The sequence below is a fragment of the Nicotiana tabacum genome, chromosome 12, assembly GCF_000715075.1.
Source record: "Nicotiana tabacum cultivar K326 chromosome 12, ASM71507v2, whole genome shotgun sequence".
NCBI lineage: Eukaryota > Viridiplantae > Streptophyta > Magnoliopsida > Solanales > Solanaceae > Nicotiana > Nicotiana tabacum.
In genome coordinates, this window is record NC_134091.1 from 14,184,476 (window position 1) to 14,209,761 (window position 25,286).

General features: G+C 38.3%; 1 protein-coding gene across 6 annotated transcripts; it reads right to left on the reverse strand.

The window, feature by feature from the left end:
- Window positions 1–10,823: 10,823 nt before the first annotated feature.
- LOC107792084 (B3 domain-containing protein Os01g0723500) lies at window positions 10,824–23,243 on the reverse strand. Of its 6 annotated transcripts, none has more exons than XM_075226175.1 (8): window positions 22,918–23,243; window positions 20,613–21,153; window positions 19,841–19,986; window positions 18,868–19,137; window positions 18,654–18,768; window positions 18,400–18,563; window positions 11,535–11,861; window positions 10,824–11,167 (listed from the first exon to the last, which is right to left on the reverse strand). In XM_075226175.1, exons 1-7 carry the CDS (start codon window positions 22,981–22,983, stop codon window positions 11,541–11,543), a joined length of 1,623 nt encoding a protein of 540 aa, XP_075082276.1. In that variant the 5' UTR covers window positions 22,984–23,243; the 3' UTR covers window positions 10,824–11,167; window positions 11,535–11,540. The 6 variants fall into 6 exon arrangements, with proteins under 6 accessions (XP_075082276.1, XP_075082274.1, XP_075082275.1 ...); XM_075226173.1 differs by having other exon boundaries at window positions 18,654–18,771; XM_075226174.1 differs by having other exon boundaries at window positions 10,824–11,173; window positions 18,654–18,771.
- Window positions 23,244–25,286: the final 2,043 nt, after the last annotated feature.

The following is a 25,286-nucleotide window of genomic DNA, read 5'->3' on the forward strand; positions in this document are numbered from 1 at the left end:
AGGTAGTTCGGCATGTTTGGGCGGTGCAATTGAGATTTGAGCAGAGTGGATGACTCTCGAGAAAGTTCTAATGGATTCAAGATTAATATGTAGCAACTGAGCATTTTTGGTGGATTTGTATATGGCTAGAATTTGAGATTTAAGTTGGAAGGTGTCGAGACTTGTAGAATTTTTTTTATCATTATGGATTTTATATTTCGGTATCAGGAAGGTGAAGGAAATGGCTTTAGACTCAAATGGGATATTTTCAGGGTGGGTGTTTCGATTGTGGTGTTTATGGGGGGTAATTATGATGTGGTGAGACTTTACAGATGTTTTGGTGTCAATATTCTTGGGTTTGGTGACCTGCGTGGCTTGGTAGAGTTAGGGAGATTCAGCTCTAATAGCTTGGTTATGTGCAAATGGATTTCAAAGTGTTCTTGATGGTTTCTACCATAGTTATAACCGGATATTTTTTACCGATGTGAAGAACGTGTTGTGTATTGTGATTTTCTTCTGGAAGGAAGCAAGAGAAAGGGTTCTAACTAACTGGGTATGTAATTTACTGGTGACTCAGAGTTCATAATGAGATTCTTGTGCTTGTCACATAATGGCATGATAGATGTGGTGTGTTGTGTGGGGTTAAGATTTACATGTACAAGGTGGCAGTTCGGTCTTGAAGGGAAGGTCACGAATTTTAGACAGAATGGTCAGTTTTAGATATTTAGAGGAATGTTATAACTGCTCAGTAATCCCTGAGAAGGGTGTGCATTTCAGAAGGCGCATAATGTTTTGACTTACGGATGTTCATCGATATTGCGGTACCCACCTGGTTGATAGACTGTTGATATTCTAATTATTGCTATGTGGCTCGGAAACTTTTTCGAAGAATTCCCCGTGGGATGATTGTGCATGAAAGATGTGTTAGTCATTTGAGTGTTGGAGTTGGGACCGGTTATGGTGATTCATGTGTTCTATGAATTTGGAGACTGGGAGTTCTCAGAAGCATATTGTTTCAGGGTTATGGACTGTTTTGAGGTGAGTATTTTATTTAAACTCAATGGAGGCACTAGTTTCGTTAATTATTTGTGACAGCTATGCACTACAAGTGCGTATATATGTGAGGTTTGAGCCCACGTGCGAGAATCAGGGCAAGTATTCATACTCGGAAGAATGCTTAGGCTATGATATGCCTAGAGTTGACTGTTAAGTATAAAGTTAAAACGTTTCTCGTATTCGTACCTTTATGGAGAACTATCTGGGCTATACTTGAGGTTATAAAGAGGCTAATTCCCTGAGTAAACTTGGTAGTTACTATTTTTGCGTTAACTTGCCGGTTTGAGTTGTGATAGCACACTTTGCACATGCCTATTTTATGGCGTGTTAATTATACCAGTCTAGGAGCATGTGAATCTTATTTCATGTATCATATATATGTGTACTTAATTGATTGCTCATGTATGATATGCTGGGACTGGAGGCATGTGACCATGCCAGGCGATTTATATTATTGGCACGTGAGTTGTCCGTGCGGATCTACATATTGGTATCATTGACACGTGAGTTGTCCGTGTCGCACGTGAGTTGTATGTGCAGTGTGTGAGAATTTTATTTCTTTGATAATTTATTTGATTTTATTGCTTTCCTTCCTCTACGATAAAAATTACTTGAGCAACGTATTTGAGGAATGGTGCACATGCGCCTACGGTTATCCTTTTCACGAAATTTGAGGAGTTGGTTGCAAATATTAGGTTGTGGTGGTGCTAGCTGAACTTGCGAAACGGTTCTCTTCTTTGAGACATTTCCCTTTTTGGGTATATGGATTGCACAGTTGTGGCTTGAATTATATTGGTGTGGCATGTCTGTGATATAGTTGTGTTTAATAATATAAGGTCATTGGACCTAAAATGGGTACTATCAGGTTTGATTACGGTATATTCGATAGGATAATATTGAAAGTCGGCTTAGAAAGTGATTATGGTTCTGGTTGGGGCGAGAGAGCTCCATGACTTATTGATCTGATAAGGGGTCATAATATTCCACGTGTTTCTTTTATTATCGGCAGTGTACGAAGGTTTTGGAATGAGCTGTCATTTGATATGTGGTTTAATACCGGTATCGGGTTTGTTTTAAGCAGCTATAGTGATTAGAAATTATTACGAGTATGCAAGTTGTGTGGTATATCATGTGATTACATCTGAAGTTATGGATAAGGCCTAATACAACTTATTAAGAATCATACAGTGTGTAGATGTGAGATTCGGACCTTGAAAAAAAAATTTGGGCTAAGGCTAAATTGCTGTGATCGACAGGAGCTGAATTTGAAGATGTACTTGTGTTTCGGTTGTAGCTGCCTCTTGTTTATGGTAGCCTTAGATTTATAAAAAAATCCGTTTATGTACGTTTTGAACAAATGATGTATTTATTTCATACCAACTTTGTAAATTCTAATCTTAGAAGCTCATGATTTGTACTACCAGTCCTTAGGGAATGTATTAGAGTCAGTTAAATACTAATTGAATTGGATAGTTGTTAATTGGCTTACCTGACGGGTTGGGTTAGGTGCCATTATGACTAGGTAGATTTTGGGTCGTGACAAAACATATGAAGTCTATTTTCATTTATTTAACTTTTGAAGAATATGAAAAATAGATAAAACATATTTAAAGAATTAGACGATATCCACTTTACTTTTGGCGCAAGTGATTTTAACTAAAACGGAATAATAAACTCATACAATTCTTTACCTCCTTAAGTAAAATACCATATATATCAAAATTATTTTTTAAGGAGTAATTATGCTTCAATATATATTTTCCTTATTTATATTGATTTTGTGAAAATTGTTTACACTTTTGACCATTTAAGAAGAAAGCGATATTCATAGGATCACAGCGGGCCCCCCAATTAAAACATAGAATTTCAAAACCCAAAACCGACTTGATTTCGGAATACAAAACGTAAAACCCCACCTTGAGTGACTGGCGCTTATAAATAGCAGCAACATTTCATTACATAACTTCTGTTTGTGAAAAGTTTTGAATCACAAAAAACAGAGAAAATCATGGCAAAGGGGAGGAGAAGAGAGGTTTCAGAGGAAGAAGAAGAAGAAGAGGAAGTCGGTTATAGAAGGAGGGCGGCTTCACAGTTTTTCGAGTTAGAAGCAGTAGACACCGATGAAGAAGAGGACGACGAAGAACAAGGCGAAGATGATTTTATTGATGATACTGAAGTCGTCGATGTTGCGGAAGCCAAATGTATATAGTGTGAATGAGTCACAATTACTATACCAAAAATTATGACAACTACTAAATAATAAACAAGACAATAAGACAACAATAAAAGAACACCAGAATTTACGAGGTTCGATCAATTTTGCCCACTTCCTCGGACACAATCAATATTTTATTCCACTCCAAAATTACAAGTGAAATAATACTAAAGAGAAAAGATACAAATGCCTTAAGAAGATAAAAAAAGCAAATGAGAGGTATGTTTAAATCCTAAACATTAGGCCTCCTTTTATAGGGTGAAATTCCCATTCAAAATTGTCATCCACCGATGTGGGACTTTTGACAATTTCAACAAATATCCACCTTGGCAAAATTCCAAATCATCAATTTTCTCTCAATAACAAATTTTGGTTGTGTCTTCATCTTCAATCTTTAGTGTTCAACAATGTTGATCAAATCCAAACAATGTTGAAAATTGACCGCAGTCACCACTTTTGTCAGCATATCAGCAGGGTTCTCCGTAGTATGAATTTTCTTCACTGTGACTCCACCTTCTTCTATGATTTCTCGTACGAAATGATACCGAACATCAATGTGCTTCGTCCTTGCATGATAAACTTGGTTCTTCGCTAATTGAATAGCACTTTGACTATCACAAAAAATTATAATATTTTTTTGTTCAATACCAAGCTCTTTTAGCAACCCCTGAAGCCAAATTGCCTCCTTCACAGCCTCTGTAATAACCATGTACTCTGCCTTTGTTGTAGACAAAGCAACTGTTGATTGTAAAGTAGACTTCCAACTAACTGGTGCCTTTGCAAAAGTAAACACATAACCAGTAGTTGACCTTCGTTTGTCCAGATCACCCGCAAAATCTAAGTCACAATATCCAACTACAGACCGATTGCCTTCCTGCTCAAAAACTAACCCAACATCTATAGTACTATGAATATACCGTAGAATCCATTTCACAGCTTGCCAATGCTCCTTTCCTGGATTATGCATATATCTGCTAATAAATCCAACGGCTTGTGAAATGTCAGGTCTCGTACAAACCATTGCATACTTCAAGCTACCAACAGCATTTGCGTATGGTACCCTTGATATATACTCCTGTTCAGTTTCATCCTTTGGCGACATAGTAGTACTTAGCTTAAAATGGGGAGCAAGTGGCATACTAATTGGCTTAGTCTTCTTATCTATGCCAAAACGTTGTAGTACTCTCTTCAAATATTCTTTCTGAGATAAACAGAGTTTCTTTGAACATCTATCTCTTATTATCTTCATGCCAAGAATTTTCTTTGCCTCACCCAGATCCTTCATCTCGAACTCCTCCTTCAGTTGAATCTTCAACTTATCAATTTCTTCCGAATTCTTGGAAGTTATCAACATATCATCAACATATAGGAGAAGATATATAAAGGAACCATCATTAAGTTTGCGCAAATACACACAATGATCGTATTTGCTTCTCTTGTACCCTTGCCGCAATATAAACTTGTCAAATCGCTTGTACCATTGTCTAGAAGATTGTTTCAATCCGTACAACGATTTTTCAAGTTTGCATACCATTTTTTTTTCCAGCAACTTTGAATCCTTCTGGCTGATTCATGTAGATTTCCTCCTCCAAGTTTCCATGTAAAACGCAGTTTTTACATCCATCTGAACTAGTTCCAAATTCAACTGTGCTACCAAAGCCAACATAATTCTAATGGAGGAATATTTTACAACTGGAGAAAATACTTTATTGTAATCAATTCCCTCCTTCTGAGCATATCCTTTGGCCACCAATCTTGCTTTGTAGCGAACATCTTCTTGGTTAGGAAATCCTTCTTTCTTTGCAAATACCCATTTGCACCCAATTGTTTTCTTTCCCTTCGGGAGATTGGCCAATTTTCATGTATGACTCTGATGAAGGGACTGTATTTCTTCATTCATGGCAATCCTCCACTTATCTTCTTTTGAACTTTGGATTGCGTCTTTATAAGTGGTAGGAACACCATCAGCTACAATTGAGGTTGCGCAAGCAACCGTTTCTATGAGACGAACAGGTTTTGTTATTGTCCTATTTGGCCTGCTGGTTGCTATTCATTCAAGTTGTTGTCGAGGTTCCTGAGTTGGAATCTCCCTTTCTACTGGCTCTTCTTCTAGAGGGTAATCTTCATGAGTTTCCTCCTCTGCTTCTTGTGTAGGAAAAATAATTTTTTCCTCAAACTCCACCTGCTTTGATGCACCCCCAGTTTGTTTGACATCTTCAACTGTCACCTTATCTGTTATGGCAGATTCATCAAAGGTAACATCTCTACTGAATATAATATTCCTTGTCTCTGGACACCATAAGCGGTATCCTTTGACTCCAGAAGTAATCCCCATAAATATAGCCTTCTTTGCTCTCGGATCCAATTTTGACTCTTTCACATGATAGTATGCAATTGAGCCAAACACGTGCAAAGAGTCATAATCTACAGCAGGTTTTCCATACCATTTTTCAAATGGTGTCTTGCCATCAATAGCAGCATATGGTAGACGATTAATGAGGTGGCATGCATATGTAATTGCCTCAGCCCAAAATTCTTTGCCCAAGCCAGCATTGGACAACATACACCGTACCTTCTCCAGTAAAGTCCGGTTCATACGTTCTGCCACTCCATTCTGTTGTGGTGTATGTCTGACAGTGAAGTGTCGGACGATGCCATCATTTTTACAGACCTTATTGAAATGATCATTTTTGTATTCACCTCCATTGTCTGTGCGAATACACTTGATCCTCCTGCCTGTTTGATTCTCCACCATCGTCTTCCATTTGAGAAAAATTCCCAACACTTCATCTTTCCTCTTCATTGTATACACCCACACTCTTCGGGAAAAATCATCAACAAAGGTTACAAAATAGTGCTTCCCACCCAATGAAGGTGTTTTGGAAGAACCCCAAATATCAGAGTGTACATAATCCAAAATGCCTTTAGTATTATGGATCGTTGTACTAAATTTAACGCTTGTCTGTTTTCCTTTGACACAATGCTCGCAAAACTCCAAGTTGCAAGTCTTTACGCCTTTTAACAATCCTTGATTAGATAGAGCTTTCAAGGATTTCCCTCCAGCATGTCCCAAGCGCATGTGCCATAGCCTGGTTGCTTCTGCCTCTTTGTCATCACTGGATGTCACTGTTGCTGTCCCAATAACTGTACTACCACGATAGCGGTACATGTTATTGTTCTTCCGATTGGCCTTCATTACCACTAGTGCACCGGAGCATATTCTCATCACTCCATTTTCTGCAATGATTTTGAACCCTTTTGATTCTAGGGCTCCCACAGAGATGAGATTCTTCTTCAAACCCGATACATATCGAACATCTGTTAATGTTCTGATCATTCCATCATGGCTCCTTAATCTTATTGAACCAATGCCATATGAGGTAAGAGGGTTGTTATCCGCTGTGTGGATGACTCCATATTCTCCTTCTTGAAAATTCTCAAACCAGTCCTTGTTGGGACACATATGATAGCTACAAGCCGAGTCCATCAACCATATGTCTGATGATGTTGATTACTCTGTTGTAACTAATGAGAAGTCTGAATCATCACAATCAGCTACATTTGATTCCATAATGGTCTTTCCATTGTTATGTCTGGCCTTATTCTTCAACTTCGGACAGTCTTTCTTCCAGTGCCCATTTTCTCAACAAAAGGCACATTCATCTTTGCTGGGTCTAGATCTCGACTTGGATCTTCCCTTCTTAGTCCTCGTTTGATTTTGAGGACGACCCCTCACAATTAGTGTTTCTCCTTCTCCGCCCTTCTGTTTTTCTCCCTTTCTTTGTTCATAGCTGTACAAAGCCAAACAAACTTCTCTGAGAGAAATTTTGTCATTTCCATGGAGTAGAGTAGTTTCAAGGTGCTCGTACTCATTAGGAAGTGACCCCAACAACATCAAGGCCAAGTCACCATCATCAAAAGTTGCATCCATATTTTGCAAATCTGTGACCAACTTATTGAAACTGGTGATATGTTCATTCATTGTGGTACCAGGAACATATGTGAAGCGAAACAGCCTCTTCTTCATGTACAATTTATTTTGACTATTTTTCTTCAAAAATTTATCCTCCAGTACTTTTCATAATTTACTTGCAGAAGTTTCCTTTGTGTATGGATATTTCTGCTCTCTAACAAGGTAGGATCGAATGGTACCGCAAGCAACACGATTGATAATTTTTCAATCTTCTTCTCCAATAACATCTGGCTTCTTTTCTTCAATGGCAAGATCTAGCCCTTGTTGAAAAAAAACATCTAGAACCTCGCCTTGCCACATCCCAAAATGTCCTGACGCGTCAAAAATTTCTACCGCAAATTTCGCATTTGACACAATTCTTGTCATAAGCGAAGATGCCAACGATGACGTATTATTGACACTTGATGTAGATTCTTCTTGTTTATTGTCTCCCATTTTGACACAAATATTATTTAGTAGCTGACGACACAAATCAAGATTATTTCCTTTCTGGTGTGGAAGATCAGACTAAGCTGCAACCACAGAGCATACTCAGACAGAACCTTGACTCAGTTACCAAGATAGATCTTTTCTGATGTGGAAGATCAGACTATGCTGCAACCACAGAGCATACTTAGACAGTACCTTGGCTCTGATACCAATTGTTGCGGAAGCCAAATGTATATAGTGTGAATGAGTCACAACTACTATACCAAAAATTATGACAACCACTAAATAATAAACAAGACAATAAGACAACAATAAAAGAACACCAGAATTTACGAGGTTCGGCCAATTTTGCCTACTTACTCGGACACAATCAATATTTTATTCCACTCCAAAATTACAAATAAAATAATACTAAAGAGAAAAGATACAAATGCCTTAAGAAGATAAAAAAGGCAAATGAGAGGTGTGTTTAAATCCTAAATATTAGGCCTCCTTTTATATGGTGAAATTCTCATTCAAAATTGTCATCCACCAATGTGTGACTTTTGACAATTTCAACAGTCGACTCCGATTCCAATGAAAGAGAAGATATTGTTTTTCGAAAACGTCAGGTTGTTCGTCCACAAATTGGAGAAGAAGACGAAGACGAAGATATTGACGAATTTGAAAGGAGAATTGAAGAAAGGTATGGCAGAAAATTGAGATATAAATACGAGGAAGATGAAACAGAGGTATTTCAACAAGCGCTTTTGCCTACAATTAAGGACTCTAAGTTATGGATGGTTAAATGCGCAGTTGGTTATGAGAAGGAAGTAGCAATATGCTTAATGCAGAAGCAAATTGACAAAGCTTTTAACTTGAAAATTAAATCAGTTATAGCACTTGATCATCTTCAGAATTATATATATGTCGAAGCAGATAAAGAATCTCATGTTAGGGAAGCATGTAAAGGGATGAGACATATTTTCCTGAAAAATAATAAGATTGTATTGGTTCCAAATTCGGAGTGGTGCTATGTGTCAAAAGCCGAGATAGAGAATTTACTAAGGATTCTTTGGTCAGATTAAAAACTGGGAATTACAAAGGAGACATTGCTCAGATTGTGGACGTAGATGATATCCACCGAAGGGTTACTGTAAAATTGATTCCAAGAATTGATAATCAGGATTTGGTTAACAAATATGAAGGTAATTGTAAACCAAAGGAAGTTTCAACAAATAAAATTTGTCCTCAACCAAGATTTTGGAGTGCTAGTAAAGCTAAAGCATTGGGCATTTCAGTGAAGCGTTCGAGGGATAGAATTACTGGGGATTATTTTGATATTGTGGATGGCAAGAAATTCAAAGATGGTTTTTTGTATAAATTAGTGTCATTTAAGTCAATCAGTAATAAGATTCAGCCAACTTGATGATTTTGAAATATTTCATGCAGCCAAGGAGAGAGTAGATGACAACAACATTAATGCAGAAAGTTGAGGATGAAAGAGAAGATCAAGTATGAAGAAATATAAAAGGATGGGTTTTGAAAGTTGAGGATGATATTGTTTATATCAAACCAACAAATGGAGATCTGCCTCAAAGTTGTCTTGAATTCAAGAGCAAAGAATTGACCAAACTACTTGAGGATAATGTCTCTGAGGTTGCATATTGTGAAGAATCAGTATGCCTAGCTAGTAAAACTTATAACAACAAAAGTAGAAATGAGGATGTAAGATCAGGATAAATAGCCAATTTCAGACCTCCACCTCCTAAAAAAGGACATGGATTTGGAAGAGTAAGGCGCTACCCATTGGTGAATGCTCGAATTAAGATCCGTCAAGGACCTTATCATGGGATGGTTGGAACCGTTGTAGAGGTTAGAGGGAGTAAAGTTGGGGTAGAATTGGAGGCTCAAATGAACTCTATTTATGTTAATCGCAATCAAATTTGTGAGAACGTGAATGTAGAAGTGAACAATTCTGGCTCTGGTTTAGGGGGTGAGACTCCTATGTATTGTGCAAGAACTCCAATGCGTCCATTGCTGACTCCAACAAGAGATTCTTCTGCAACACCTATTCATGAGGGAATGAGAACACCTATGCCAAGTAGAGCATGGAATGGTTACTAGCTAATTGAAGTAGTCTTTAACATTCTTCTAGTTCGTACTTGTTCCTAGTTTTCTTCCGAATGTTAATATATTTCCCATTACGTTTATGCAATATGGTTTTGTCGTTCATATATCGAAGTTATATTTATATTAATATCAATTTTTAGCATGTTTAATTCACTTGTCTTGGTAGCATCCTAAATGTATGACAATGAGCAACTACATTAATGGTTAGAACAATCTGGTTTCTATATTATTCCAGCTCCCAAGTGATGGACCTCAAACATAAGTTGAGATGTGTTATGTCTGCAAAAATAGAATTTTATGTGTGTCAAGATCAGAAGAGGAGTCGGATCTAACGGAGGAATTTTTAATCCTCAAACTTAATGTTACAATTTCTTGCAACATTCATAAAATTATGATACTTATGCCTTTAACATAAAAATCTTCCCTAATTTTTACCATGTATGCTTTATAATAAAAATCCTCCTCAAAACTATATGTTACAGTTTGTACAACATTGAAATCGTTATGATACGTAATGCTTAATTGCTTATAATCCAAATCCTCCCAATTTTAACCTGCATTTCGATCATTTTTATTCCAGATCAAAGAAAGCACCGGGAGATTCCCGCCAAACAGAATATATTAGCTATATGAACTTTCTTCATATTTTGGTATATTTCAAAAGGAAGAAAAAATGACAGAAGAAGAAAAGTTGGTTTATTAAAAACACATATTACAACTACATTTGTGTTACATACAGTATAAAAGAAAGTCTAGTATAGGATTCAAAGCCAAAGGGAGAAAGATGATCGAGTTCGCAGTATTGATTACTAATATGAAGAGGAAACAGAGGAAAGGAATACCGCTATTACAAACAATAACAAGGAAAAAGGGACACTTGAGCTGTATAGGGGGTATAGGCCGCTGGCCATGAGAATACCAGTGGAAGGCAGAATTCATAAGCTGCAACTTTCAGATCAATCCAGAAGCTCGTGAGCCCAAGACAGCACATATATGAGAGTGATAATGTAACAGTTTAAATGAATCTAAAGTGACAAAGTTGGTGCTACTTCGAACTCATTTCAGCTGAGCGAAACTTCAATTTCTCATTCTAGATGTCCCAATTTCTGTTTTTACATATACAGACAACAGCAGAGTTTCCTGGCAATTAACTTACTGACACATGAATTATTTACAAAGGGAAATCTATGACACCAAGAAAATGAGAAGCTTTTCGCACAGTATTTAAACTAACACAAAGTCCGAACATGAGTGCTTAGAAAACACCTAGAACAAAACATCTAAGCGACTGATGCACTGTCCAACCTGGTCAAATGTTAGATGATTTACTTTAAGCTTCTCCATAACATTTGCGTGTATTCCTTTTCTAATCCAATGCATCCACTTCTAGCAAAAAGCCAGGCCTGAAACTAAGAGTAATTAGGCACCTGGAGATGGAATTGAACAGAAACATCCGTAGGTTGATAAAAAGAGTTCAGAAACGTCCGTGGGTTGATAGAAAACAGAGTTTGGCAACATAGGCTTTCAAAAATACAGCAACAGTGTTTTGGGACTCTTCCAATTTGAAAAGAACAAAACTGTAAAAAGGCATGTGACACTCATATGACTACTCTCTCAATGTTTTGGAAAAAAATGTGGCGGAACAGCAAGGTGTACTGATTTTGAAAGCTTCTAGTAGCCAAAGTGCAACCTTATGAATAACTATTGATACTTCTCTACCAAATGCAATGGAACCATACTTATTAGAATTAAAGAGAGTTTAACCCTCACCTTGTATTATGCATTCTTTTGCGTGTTACATCGAATAGCCGATTCATTAGAAGTTATCCCGTTTCGGTAATCTAACCCCTTCTTCCCAATTGCACATATATGTACACGCATTTCATATTTCCCAACTAGCTCAAATATGCAGATATCTCCCATCTGGATGTCATTATCTCTGACAAATGCCGACCATCCTCCACAAAATGTGTGCAGCGTTTGTACCTTCATAGTCGGAATTGAATTTACAGTCCAACAGTCTCCTTTCAAGTTACGAAGCACGATCTCCGTTCTGCAGTTTGGGAGGTGTTCCATTGAGAACTGATATGGAACTTTCTGTTAAGAGAAATAGAAGGCTCTCAGAATATGAATTTAAAGCAAACAGTACCAGAAATGCCACAATACCCAACACCTTAAATTGGCCTAAGGAACAATTATCAACAGAAATATGTCAAGATTTACAAACATTCTATGGTAGAATTTCTACCCCCATATAGTGAAAATGTTATTATGCCCTCAAAAAATAATAAAGATAGGGAAAAGAAACAAATACAACAGCAACAAAAACCCAGTAATAATCTCACTAGTGGGATCTAGGAGGGTAGAGTGTACGCAGACCTTACCCCTACCCCGGAGGGTAGAGAGGCTGTTTCCGAGAGAAGATCTATAACAACAGCAGAAACCAGACAAATAATATCAGCACTGTAAGAGACAACAAATAAGTGGAAGGACAATAATTATGGTAATAATAAAAATTGAAAATCAAAATAGTGTGATGAAACAAAAACCGCTAGCAGTCCTAGACAAAACACTATCAGACTAGCCGGAACAACGAGGAAAAAAAACGGTCAACTACCCCCTAACCTATAACCTTAATGCTCGACCTCCACACCTCCCTATCCAGGGCCATGTCCTCGGAAATTTGAAGTTGCGCTATGTCCTGCCTGATCACCTCGCCCCAATACTTCTTAGGCCGCCCTCTACCTCTCCTCGTACCTGTCAAAGCCAACCGTTTACACCTCCTAACCGGGGCATCTAGGCTCCTCCGCACGTGCCCGAACCATCTAAGTCTCGCTTCCCGCATCTTGTCGTCCATGGGAGCCACGCCCACCCTCTCCCGAATATCTTCATTGCTAATCTTATCCAGCCTAGTGTGCTCGCACATCCATCTCAACATCCTCATTTCGGCTACTTTCATCTTCTGGATATGAGAATTCTTGACTGGCCAACACTCAGCCCCATACAGCATGGCCGGTCTAACCACCGCTCCATAGAACTTACCTTTAAGTTTCAGTGGCACATTTTTGTCACACAGGACTCCAGACGCTAACCTCCATTTCATCCACCCCATCCCGATACGGTGCGTGATATCTATTTCCCCATCTCCCTGGATAATTGACCCTACGTACTTGAAACTCTCTCTCTTAGGGATGACTTGCGAGTCAAGCCTCACCTCCACATCTCTGAACTTGCACTCCAAATATTCCGTCTTGGTCCTACTTAACTTGAAACCTTTAGACTCCAGGACCTGCCTCCATACCTCCAGTCTCTCATTAACGTCGTGTAACGACCCAACCGGTCGTTTTGAGCATTTGCACTTCGCTCAATAGTTTACGGGCGTGAGTAGCTCCGTATCAGGTATTTTGACTTGTGTGAATCGTCGGTTTTGATTTTCAGGTTATTCGGGACTGATTTGAAAAAATGATTCTCAATTAGGGAGCTTTAAATTCGAAAGAGTTGACCAAGTTTGACTTTTTAGCATTTGACCTCGAATTGGAATTTTGATGGTTCTGTTAGCTCCGTTGGATGATTTTTGGACTTAGAAGCGCATCCGGATTGTGATTTGGAGGTCCGTGGTCGAATTTGGCTCGAAATGGCGAAAGTTGAAATTTTGGAAAGTTTGACCGGGAGTGGACTTTTTGATATCGGGGTCGGATTCCGATTTCGGAAGTTGGAGCAGGTCCGTAATGTCAAATGTGACTTGTGTGCAAAATTTGAGGTCAATCGGACGTGATTTGATAGGTTTCGGCATCGGTTGTGAAAGTTTGAAGTTTCAAAGTTCATAGATTTTGATTTGAGGTGCGATTCGTCGTTTTAATGTTGTTATGTGTGATTTGAGGCCTCGCGTAGCTCCGTATTATGTTATGGGACTTGTTGGTACATTTGGACGGGGTCCCGAGGGGCTCGGGTGAGTTTCGAACGTAGTTCGGATCATTTCAAATGGTTTTTGGATTGCTGGTTTTTCTGTTGTTACCTGTTGCTTCTGACGTTCTTCGCGATCGCGAAGGCTTGGCCGCGATCGCGAAAGGTGTTTGGTCAGTGGAGCTATTTGTTCTTCGCGTTCGCGCTTTTGAGGTCACGTTCGCACTGGATTGAAGATTGTAGTCTTTGCGTCCGCGTCCATGGCTATGCATTCGCGTAGTGTTGAGCGGGGGTTGGTCAGTCTATATGGATTCTTCATCGCGTTCGCAGTGAGTCGTTCGTGATCGTGGAAGTCTGGTAGTGTGTTTCATCGCGTTCGTGAGGGTTTTGCCGCGAACGCGTAGTGCAAAGTGAGGCAGTGTGGGTTTGTACTTCGCGAATGCGAGGCTTCTACCGCATTCGCGTAAGAGGATGCCTGGGCAGAAGTACAAAGAACTCTATTTCGAGGGTTTCGGCCATTTTTACATTTTTGGAGCTATGGAGTTCGGATTGAGGCGATTCTTGAAGCAATTTTCATCTTGTGGACTGGGGTAAGTGTTCCCTACTCATTTTTTATTTTATATCACGACTCTTTTTTATTTTATATCACGACTCTACCTTCGATTTTGGTAATTGGATTGTGAATTTTATAGAGGAAATTGGGGCTTTTGGCCTAAAGTTTCATAATATGAATTTTTGAGTTTTGAACATCGAATTGGAGTCGGATTTGAGTGAAACTAGTATGGTTGGACTCGTAATTGAATGGGTTGATGAATTTTGTAAATTTTGTCGGGTTCCGAGGTGCGGGCCCGGGTTGGGCTTTTGGCCGGTTTTGGGCTTTTGATTCAAGATTTGATCTTTTTCAATCGGGATTGGTTCCTTTAGCATTGTTTGATGTACTTGAGTTGTTTTTGGTTAGTTTCAAGCCGTTCGGAGGTCGGAACGCGCGGGATGGCATCTTTGGAGCATCGTTTGGCTTGCTCGGCATTAGTATTGGCTTGTTCGAGGTAAGTAACTCTTCTAATCTTGGAGCAGAGGGTATGAACCCTGAATATACATGTTATGTGTTTGGTTTTGAGGTGACGCACATGCTAGGTGACGGGCGTGTGGGCGTGCACCGTGTGAATTGTGATTTCCATTATTTCTATGGTACTGTGTAGTTACCTGAACTTGTCTGAAATCATGAAATCTCTATGTACTAGAGTTATCGAGCTGTGATTATGTTAGAAACCATGTTCTAGGCTACATGCTTATCCTGTTGGGACCCACTGAGGTCATTTCTGTTGTTGAGTAATCTGCTTTGATTGCATTACATACTCAGTCATACGCATTCACATGCATATCATATCTCAGTCTATGTTGTTATTTATTGATGCATCATATTATTGTTTTTGGGCTAGTATCATGACATTGTGAGCCCGACAGACTGGAGAGATTGATGACTGAGTGAGGCCGAGGGCATGATTGTGAGGACGATTATGGGATCGGGCTGCACGCCGCAGCGGGTAAGATTGGCTTACTATAGCACGTCAGTTGTCCGTGCAGAACGTCAGTTGTACGTGCGATTCCAGATATTCATATTATGACACGTGAATTGTCCGTGCAGCACGTGAGTTATCCGTGCAGCACATGAGTTGTCCGTGCGGATAATAGCGCTTGGGCTGTAGGAGCCCCTCGGAGTCTGCACACCCCCAGTGAGCGCAGGTACCTACTAAGTGCGAGTGTCGAGTGTCGAGTGCCGAGTTCTGAGTGACTGGGAGGACTGAGTGAATTGGTACTCTGAGAGTATGCATATGATCTTTATCACTGATTTGCATCGCATTTGGCATGCACACTTGACATACAGGCATAGAGATGCATTTTTCCTCATGTTGTATAGTATCACGTCATTTATGACTTCTCACACATGTTGACATATGGGCATAGTGATGCATTTGTTTTACATTGAATATTTGAAAGAAAATGAGACATCTTAATCATTATTGAAAGGATTTTTGGGAAAAATCACAGATTTCAAACTTACTCGTATTTTGGCTTTTTCGGTAAAAGATTTGGGTTTTCACTGAGATACTTGAAAAGAAATGTCTATTTTTCTGGAACTGTGAACGAACTGAACATTTTATTTCTGAGATACCTCTTTTGTTACTTGTACTATGTTGTTATGAACTGTTGTGGAATATTGGTGTTGGACCCGACCTTTGTGTTAGCTCGTCACTACTTTCAACCTAAGGTTAGGTTTGTTACTTATTGAGTACATGGGGTCGGTTGTACTCATACTACACTTCTGCACCTTGCGTGCAGATATTGACGGCTGACGTTGTTGTGATCGATGGGAGCCAGTATTGAAGATGTACCTGCGTCCCGGTTGTAGCTGCCTCTTGTTCATGGTAGCCTTAGATCTATAAAACTCTGTTTATATACTTTTCAAACAGATGATGTATTTACTTCATTTCAGCTTTGTAAACTCTATTCTTAGAAACTCATGATTTGTACTACCAGTCCTTTGGAAACGTATAAGATTCAGATAATTTCTTTTGAATAATTGTCTTATTAATATTATTGGAATTGGATAGTTGTTAATTGGCTTACCTAGCGGGTTGGGTTAGTTGCCATCACGACTAGTTGGATTTTGGGTCGTGACACGTCGCCTCTCGTCTCATCAATCAGAACTATATCATCAGCGAACAGCATACACCATGGCGCCTCCCCTTGAATATGGTGTGTCAGTGCGTCCATCACCAAGGCAAATAGGAATGGGCTGCGCGCAGATCCTTGGTGTAACCCCATAACCACCGGAAAAGGCTCCGAGTCACCTCCCACAGTCCTAACCCGAGTCTTAGCTCCATCATACAAATCCTTTATCGCCCTAATATAAGCTACCGGCACACCTTTCACCTTCAGGCATCTCCAAAGAACGTCCCGAGGGACCATGTCATACGCCTTCTCTAGATCAATAAATACCATGTGCAAATCCCTCTTTTCCTATCTCTGTACTATTCCACCAACCTCCTGATAAGGTGGATAGCTTCCGTAGTAGAACGACCTGGCATGAACCTGAACTGGTTTTCTGATGTAGACACTGCCCTCCTTACCCTCCCTTCCACCATCATTTCCCAAACTTTCATGGTATGACTTAGTAACTTAATACCCCTATAGTTGTTACAATTCTGGATATCCCCTTTGTTCTTGTACAGCGGGATCATCGTACTCCACCTCCACTCATCCGGTATCCTCTTCGTCCTAAAAATAACATTAAACAGCTCAGTCAGCCACTCCAAGCCTGCTCTACCCACATACCTCCAAAATTCTACTGGAATCTCGTTTGGTCCGGTCGCTTTGCCCTGGCTCATCTTACGCATTGCTCCCACGACCTCCTCCACCTTAATACGACTACAGTACCTAAAGTCTTGGTGACTCTCAGAGTGCGCCAATTCCCCTAACACAATGTTTTCGTCCCCCTCTTCATTCAGAAGTCTATGAAAGTACGACTGTCATCTCTGCTTAGTCTGGGCCTCTTCCATCAATACACGACCTTCCTCGTCTTTGATGCACCTCACTTGATCCAGATCACGAGCCTTCCTCTCTCTCGCTTTGGCCAACCGAAATAACTTCTTGTCCCCACCTTTACCCCCCCAGTTCCTCATACAGCCGCCCAAACGCAGCAGTCTTAGCCTCCGTGACCGCTAATTTCGCCTCCCTCCTAGCTTCCTTATATCTTTCTTTGTTCGCTCCAGAGGAAAGAAACAAATCTGACCAATATTACTTCTTCCATCTTATTTTGTGTGACGGTACTAGGCACGAAGTTTAAGATCTTATTTCGACATAAATTTGTATTAGTATTAGTGAAGAAAAGTATTAAAATAGCAGTTCTTTTTAAGTATTAAAGTAGCGGTTGAAAAGTTTATTTGATAGAAAAAACATCATATTGAAGTTTAAAATGTGAACAGTTGAATGAAACTGAAATATCTAAAATTGTGGAAGTTGTATTAAAATGGAATTGTGTTAAATGTTATGGGACATTATCTTCTCTTAAATGCATTTACTTTTATGTATGACCAATAAAACATAGACACCACTAAATTCATAATTACCTTTTTTTAGGTTCAAAAGGTTTATAACTACCCTTATAGGTCTCACTACAAAAAAAAAAAAAAAAAAAAAAAGGTATCACTACCAAGATTCACATCGTTCACAAAGAGCACCTACAATTGCCTTGCTTATAAGCAAAAATTGAGGCAGAAGATTCACTCGGATGACAATTTTATGATTTTTGTAGTTGATCGTATGTTCTGTTAGAAGGCCCTTATCAAACAAGAACATTCTGTTAGAAGGCAAAGAGGGTTCAACTACCAAACACATCAGCTCTATAAAGAGGCAAAAGAACATATCTAGAAGAACAGTGTATTGTCAAAGCTCAAAAGTGAGTGCACATAAATATTTTAGAACATCAAGAGCTACAAAATAGCACTTGAATTCTGACAGTAATTAACTTTGTACTCTTCAAATGCATTAGACACTAAATTAGGTGTTAAGTCCAGTAGGCATCTAGATTCTACACGGGAAATCATTCGTCATGTTGGCAAACAATGTCCTTGACATATAATTTGAGAAATAATGAATGAATCAAATGGGATGGAAAACGTCTGGACAATAACAATATATAAAAAGATATAACATGCAAAAAACTACTCACCAGAGTGTAAGAGCCACTAATATTGAACTTTTTCATGATTCTTACAAAATGAGGAAAATTAGAAATGAAAGATTCAGCAGCTAATTTCTCTTCAGGTACTGATTTCATTGACATGCAGCTTTTGGTGAAAGAACCCTGTTTATCCTGAGCAGGTTTCCTGATTACTGTTCGAGAATGAAAGTTGAAAAGTTTCAATATGTGTTGTGTGAGGAAGGACAGCTAAAATAAGTTAGTTAATCACCGTGTGAATTCACCTGAATCTCCACTGCTAATCTTTGACAAACAGAGCTGATGACTCTTCAACATATTACTATGTTTCTCTTTGCCATGAGCAGATCCTTTTTTAGCAAATGTCTTGGCCTTTGCTACCTGCTGTAAACAGTGAACAGAATTTTCTCCCACTTTCGTCAACTTACATTCAGAAATTTTAACCGAGGTGGCAGCATAATCAGCAGCTAGTTTAACTACCTTACTACTGTAATCATTTCCTTCCTTTTCCACCCTCAGAACATGCACGCGCAATTCACACTTACGGACAAGCTCAAAGATGCAGATATCTCCCAAATCAATGTTATTGTCACGAACAAAGGATAACCACCCTCCGCAAAAGGTATGTGATGTTTGTACTCTTGTAGTCGGGATTGAATTCACGGTCCAAGTTTTTCCCTTTAAATTGTGAAGTAAAATCTTCACTTTGCATTTGGGTAGGTGTTCTGTGGCAAATTGATAAGGGATGTTCTGTCAAGCAAATATGAAGGAGATCAACAAACCAAGTGATGCTTGTGCAGGTGGCGAAAGGAGAATAAACTTGTCTAATGCAATATTACTCCAAACTAAACATCAAATAAAGCCAATGTTCTCAGAGTGAATCATCTCCTAAGATGAAGCAAATCCAACATGGAAAAGCTTAGGCATACAACAAATCAACATAATGATACAGAAAGCTACAAAGGGAACTGAACGCCACAACTACCTTGCTGGATTAGATTGTTGTAATATAGACAACAACAACAACAACAACAACCCAGTAATAATCCCACTAGTGGGGTCTGGGGAGGGTAGAGATATAGTCAACAACAACAACAACAAAAAAGATGGCAACATCAACAAAATAGCCTTGTGGTTCAATATAAAATAGGCAGGTTAAGGACAAATATGCAGCTATTAAAATAAATAGAAACATCAGTGGGCAGTTCAGATATTGTTGGCACTTGGCACACAAAAATATAACAAGCTAAACAACTTTACCACGTTGCACATAATTCTCAACCACAACATTCCTTATTGTCAAAGAAGATATGACAGCTCATTCAATGCAGTCATAGATAGCAAGAAATGTTGAGGCAAGACATTACAGAAGCTAAGATTACTCATAATATTTTGTAGTTGCACCAAGAATCACAAGAAATGTTGTTTTAGAGAAAACAGAAGACCTACTCACCAGGGTGTATGAACCACTAACGTTGAATCTCTTCATAACTTTCGTAAAGTTGGGGAAACTCGAGGTAAACGAACGGGCAACCTTTTCTGCTTCTTGTGCAGACAACCACATAGGTTCTTCGGAGGTACCATTGCCTGTTTTCACCTCTGCTTTAGATTCAAAATACAATAAATTTTCCAAATTTGTAACTGACAATTTTGCAATATAGCTGTTGCTAACAACTGAATTTCCTTTCTATTAAGAAAACAGAAAGAAAAAAAAAAGGATAATTCGTAATAGAAATGCAGGGCAACAACGTATACAAATGCTTTGCACTATAAGAACTTACATTACTAAGTGATAAAGACCTAAAATATATCAAAATATAAGTGTCTCCTCCAACAGTTTAAATTTTTAGATGAGGTGGTCACACAATTCAACATGATATCAGACAAAAACCTTGAGGTCAAGTCTCACTAGTCACTGAACGCAAAAAGGAAAAATGTTCCAACGTGCACCCAGGAAAAAGAATCAGGCAAACACCTGTGGAAGCTTGTCGCAAACCTAAATATACAAATAGAAGTGTTCGCTCCCTTATAGCTAAAGCTTCTAGATGAGGCGGTTGCAATTCAATGGGAAATATTGTTGTTTACTAACTGACTTTTAATAATTAATAGGAATTGTAACATCAAATTGGGCTTAATTAAACTTCTGGCAAACTCAAACAACACTTCTCAAACTAGAGAATCGAACTGCCAAGAATAATGTAATAAACTATAATCTAACCATTTACCTGAGTTACTGCAGACAATCTCTGTTTGAGATGGCACAGCGATGGTAACTGTATTGCTTGATGCATTTCCAGCATTCTCCATTTCATTCAGAAAGCTAGAAGTATAAATTCTTCCATTTGAGCAAACTGCGTCTTCTGCTGTGCATTCGGAAGGGATCTGAGTGCTTCGCATTTTCTTAGGAACACCTTCAACAACGCATTCTAGTAAAGCTGAGTTTCCTCGGTCTCTTTTTTTCAAAGCAAGATTGTACAAGTTTGTTGCTCCTTGACTGCAGTCAGCGTTATAAGCAGCTTCCTTCTCACATGAACTTTCATCAAATGCTAGCACAGTGAAATGCAAATCACCGTCATATCTGAAAACCAAAGCATCCCCACTTTCAAGGCAGTGATCTTTAACTAATGAAGCCCATCCATTGTGGAAGAATAAACCATCATCTTGCTGTATTAAGTCCATAGGCCAAGAATTTCCACTGGGACCCACCAAAAATGCTGTTCCAGAAGCTTTTCCTTCCATATGTTTAATGAATTTTGATGGAATTTTCTGCAACAGAGAATTCAGAACAGTTAATGAACTTTGCAAGAGTTGACCAATCTGGTCTTTTTCAGCAAAATGCTAAATATATTGCCAAAAAGATCAAGTTAGTTTCTTAAGAAAGACTATGAACTTCAACAACATAACTCGTCATTGAATGCTACATCAATTAATCTCAATGGAAAATACCTCTGTTTTAAAAGGCGTTTCTGGGGCGAGCCCCGGGGCGAGGCGTACCAAAAACACCCCGGGCGATGGTGTGGGGCGAAAGTCTCAAGAGGCGTACGCCCTGCAATTTGGGGCGTACGCCCGGGCGTTCGGGGCGTACGTCCGGGCGTTCGGGGCGTACACCCGGGCGTTCGGAGCGCGATTTTTTAGTAAGGTGTAAGCCCTAGAGAATGTTTTCAAATTAAAATAAAATTTGTTGAATTAGTCCTTCATATAATACCAAAATTCTCAAAAGTCAGTTTGGTAATTACTCAAAAGGTTAAAAAAGGAACTCAAAAGTATTAAATTTAAAAGTAAAGACCTTTTTTATTGATTTAAGCCCTAATTCATGGTTTTTCCAAATTTGTATCTTGTCCGCTAGTCTGCTAATATCTCCCAAAAGCAACAAATGTTTAATTTTTTTTACAAATACAAAGAGAACTACATTTTTCTTCATAGCAGCAAATTCAAAGTTCAAATTGCAGGTTAATCATCCTTTTTGTTCCTTCATATAGAAAACTTTATTCTTTTAGACTCAAGTTACTTGTGCTTGTAAGTAACGTATATATAATAGATTGTTTTGATTAGTTTTTTGTGGGGATGGAGCACACATATATATAGTTTTCTTCAATTTTTATGCAATTTTACCTGTTTATAAATATTAACTGTCATTATATTATTTTATAAAATATTAAAAATTAAATACCTATGGGGCTTACGCCCCGCTGAGGCATTTGTAAAACGCCCCGCCTTACGCTCACGCCTTTTAAAACACCGGAAAATACCAATAATCATCTCCAAAGTAATATTCGTCAACTGCTTGGTTTCGAATTTCGATTATATATATCAAATTACAAGTCATAGCATCTCAATATATACATCGCCTCCAGAAGGCTGATGAGAAGGCCAAGCACATAGATAAACATAGTCTGCACGGGAAGGCATCCATGATACGTCTCACTGAATATCTATGGGCAGCAGTTAACACAAGAAGTTCAAGCACACAGACAAATGCAGTCAACACAGAAAGGCATCTGCTCTATTTCCCATTGAATATATCCAGTTGTAGCTTACCAAATATAAGACTAAGTTCCTCAGTTGTTCTTATAATAAATCATTTCATTATTTAAAATGCAGGAGGCAAGTCGTTTCAAGAGCAATGTAATTCGAAACATCCACACAAAACAGATACTGAAGGGTGCTTTATCTCGATCCAATCTTTTCTTTAGGAACAAGAAGAATAGGGCCGCCTACGTACTCCTCAGGAGGTATCACAAGTTAGCCCTATGTAGCTCATTGCTATGGAAACCACTGCATTCTAAGTGCTAACACCTCAGTTTAGAAAAGATTATAAAGTTTGTTAAACTTAAACATCGAATGAACCAATGTCTGATACATAGCACATCCAATACTCATATAGGTATAACATAATTGTTTACTAAGTGAACTACCTTCAGTTTAAAGTACTCAACAAAAAATATTAACTAAAACAGCAGCTAAATAAAAAACAATAATAATGCAGCAAACAGGAATGTACCAACAAATTGTGAAGCAACTAATGCTTACCAATGTTTCAGAATGGATTGAAGGGTTAAAACCCACAAGAAAATGAGGCCTTCTTGCATCCCACATTTCTGTATTAGTCTCCTCTTAAACCTAAATTTTGAAGTTAAAACCCTAAAGAACCCCAAAAAAAATTCTTCAATTCCATTTTTCTTAGAATGTCATTTATGAATCTGGGAATGTAAAATTAAGTAAACAAACAAACACAAAGTAATCAAATTCATAAAGCAAATACTGAAAATCGAGAAAAGTGAAAATTCGATTCACGCCTAAAATGGAGAAATTTTAGGTGAAATTGGAGTAACAATTTCTGCATAGAGAAATGACACGAAAGAGCTGGCGGGGGTGGGGGGTAAGTGAAATTCCTGTAGTACCCATTGTGAGATGAAGCGTGAGTTACACGCAGAACAAATTGTTTGGTTTCTGCAGTAGTTGAAGGGCTGTGACGCGTACGTGGAAATGAAGGCGCGTTGGTCAAGTGAAGAAAGAAAGTACAATACTTGTGATGTTATGAATTAGATCCAAGGTGTCAAAAAAGTTCCAAATTTCCAATTGCCATTTTCCCATATTATTAATTTTTTTTGGAATTAAAAAGGGCCAATTTTACTTCGAAAAGAGATATTAATACAAATGATAATTAGGATTTGGATGACAAAATTGAATAGCATAGTTGAGAAATTAGAAAAGGCAGAATTGTCTAAATGGCACTTATATTTGTGTCACTTTGTCATGTCGGTCCTCCTACTTCACTTTTTTTCGTCCAGACACTTTAACTTGTTCAAAATCTATATTTTAAACCCCTTTGACCGTGTGTGTATCTTACTTGCTTGACGTGGATGACACAACATATTCCACGTTATTTTTTATATTTTATATACTAAAAACACTTATTAAATACTGCTTCCTTAAAGAAAAAGAAAAAGAAAATCAATGTCTCCCTCTCATCTCTCTTCCCTCAAATTCGCAGATTTTTCTTCCTTGTCCATCTCATATCCCTTCTGCATTCTCATCTCCCTTCTCTGTCTCACTATTCCGTCGATAAATAGTCATTTAGGTATTTTTTACTCAAATGATGAAATTGGCCACGCCAAGAAAGTGGCGATTCATGCAAACGATCCAAATTTTGATGAACCAGAAGAGAATTAAACTGAATCTTGAACCTGGATCTTTGTTGAAGATTGACTTGAATAATGATTGAGTTTGTTTTTGCTTTTTGAGATGTAAATATATGAGAATCTGCTAATGTTATGGTGATCTATGCAGATAGAAGGAAAAATATGAAGGATTTGTTATCTGGATTTGGAGGTGGGGGTAGGGGTGGGATGTTCACAACAAAAGGGGGAAGGGAGAAAGAAGAGGCTGGGGAGGGGAGAAACGTACATCACTAAATAGTTTTCAGAAAATAGTTGCCTAAAAAAAAACCTACCAACACCACTAAATCACATTCTTCATGAAATCTATCAACCTAGACATTACATCCGAACTGTAAATTGAATCATGAAGTAACTTTAACTTAGGATAGGACCCACAAAACTACCAATAAATATAATTATTTAATTTTCTTATTGCATCCCTATGCCAAATGCAATTTCTTTGAAAAAGAATAAGCAAGTATAAATTCCAGAACATCTCAGCGATGAAAAGTAGGAAGGGAGAAAAAAGAGGGTGTTGTTGGGGGGAGGGGGGGGAGTGGGGAAGAAGAAGCATACAGGGCAACAAAAAAGGAGGGGGTGTTGTTGGGGGAGGGGGGCAGCGAAGAAGAAGAAGAAGAAGAAGCGTTCAGGGGGGAACGAAGAAGGAGGAACAGAAAAAGACATATCTCTTTTGCTCTTTTCTTTTTTTTTTTACTTATTTATTTTTCATTCTTATTTTAATGATTTTTTCTTCTTATTTTAATTATTTCTAGTTCAAAATATTCATATTCACGCTCATTATCCGTGTGAATTACACCCACTTTGTCCAGCTCAACCATTATTTTGTCACATGTGCTTGGTCAATGGTTAGAGGGGTTTAAAATATAGATTTTGAACAAGTTAAAGTGTCTGGATGAAAAAAAGTGAAGTAGGAGGACCGGCATGACAAAGTGGCACAAGTATAGGTGCTATTTAGGCCATTCTGCCATTAGAAAAATCAAAGCATTCAATTAGTCATTGGATGATTGAGTTGTTTCTGAATAACTGTGTTGTTCAGACCAGTTTGCGCGCACTTCAACTAATTCTATGATATATCACTATCTCCCATCCAGATAACTCTATGTACCTAAGTTTGAAAAAATTAGAAGAATCTCTGATAAATATGTAATGTAAATTTTGAATTTTAAATCATTATTGTACTTAAGAGATAATGTTTATCTTCTAGATCAACATGTAACT

Coding starts and splice junctions, on each gene's coding strand:
- LOC107792084 (XM_075226173.1), bottom strand. CDS start 22,983: ATGTGGGATGCAAGAAGGCCTCATTTTCTTGTGGGTTTTAACCCTTCA. Junction 19,138..19,840: donor TTAGTGGTTCATACACCCTG/GTGAGTAGGTCT, acceptor TTTGCTTGACAG/AACATCCCTTATCAATTTGC. Junction 18,564..18,653: donor GATTAGCAGTGGAGATTCAG/GTGAATTCACAC, acceptor ATTCTCGAACAG/TAATCAGGAAACCTGCTCAG.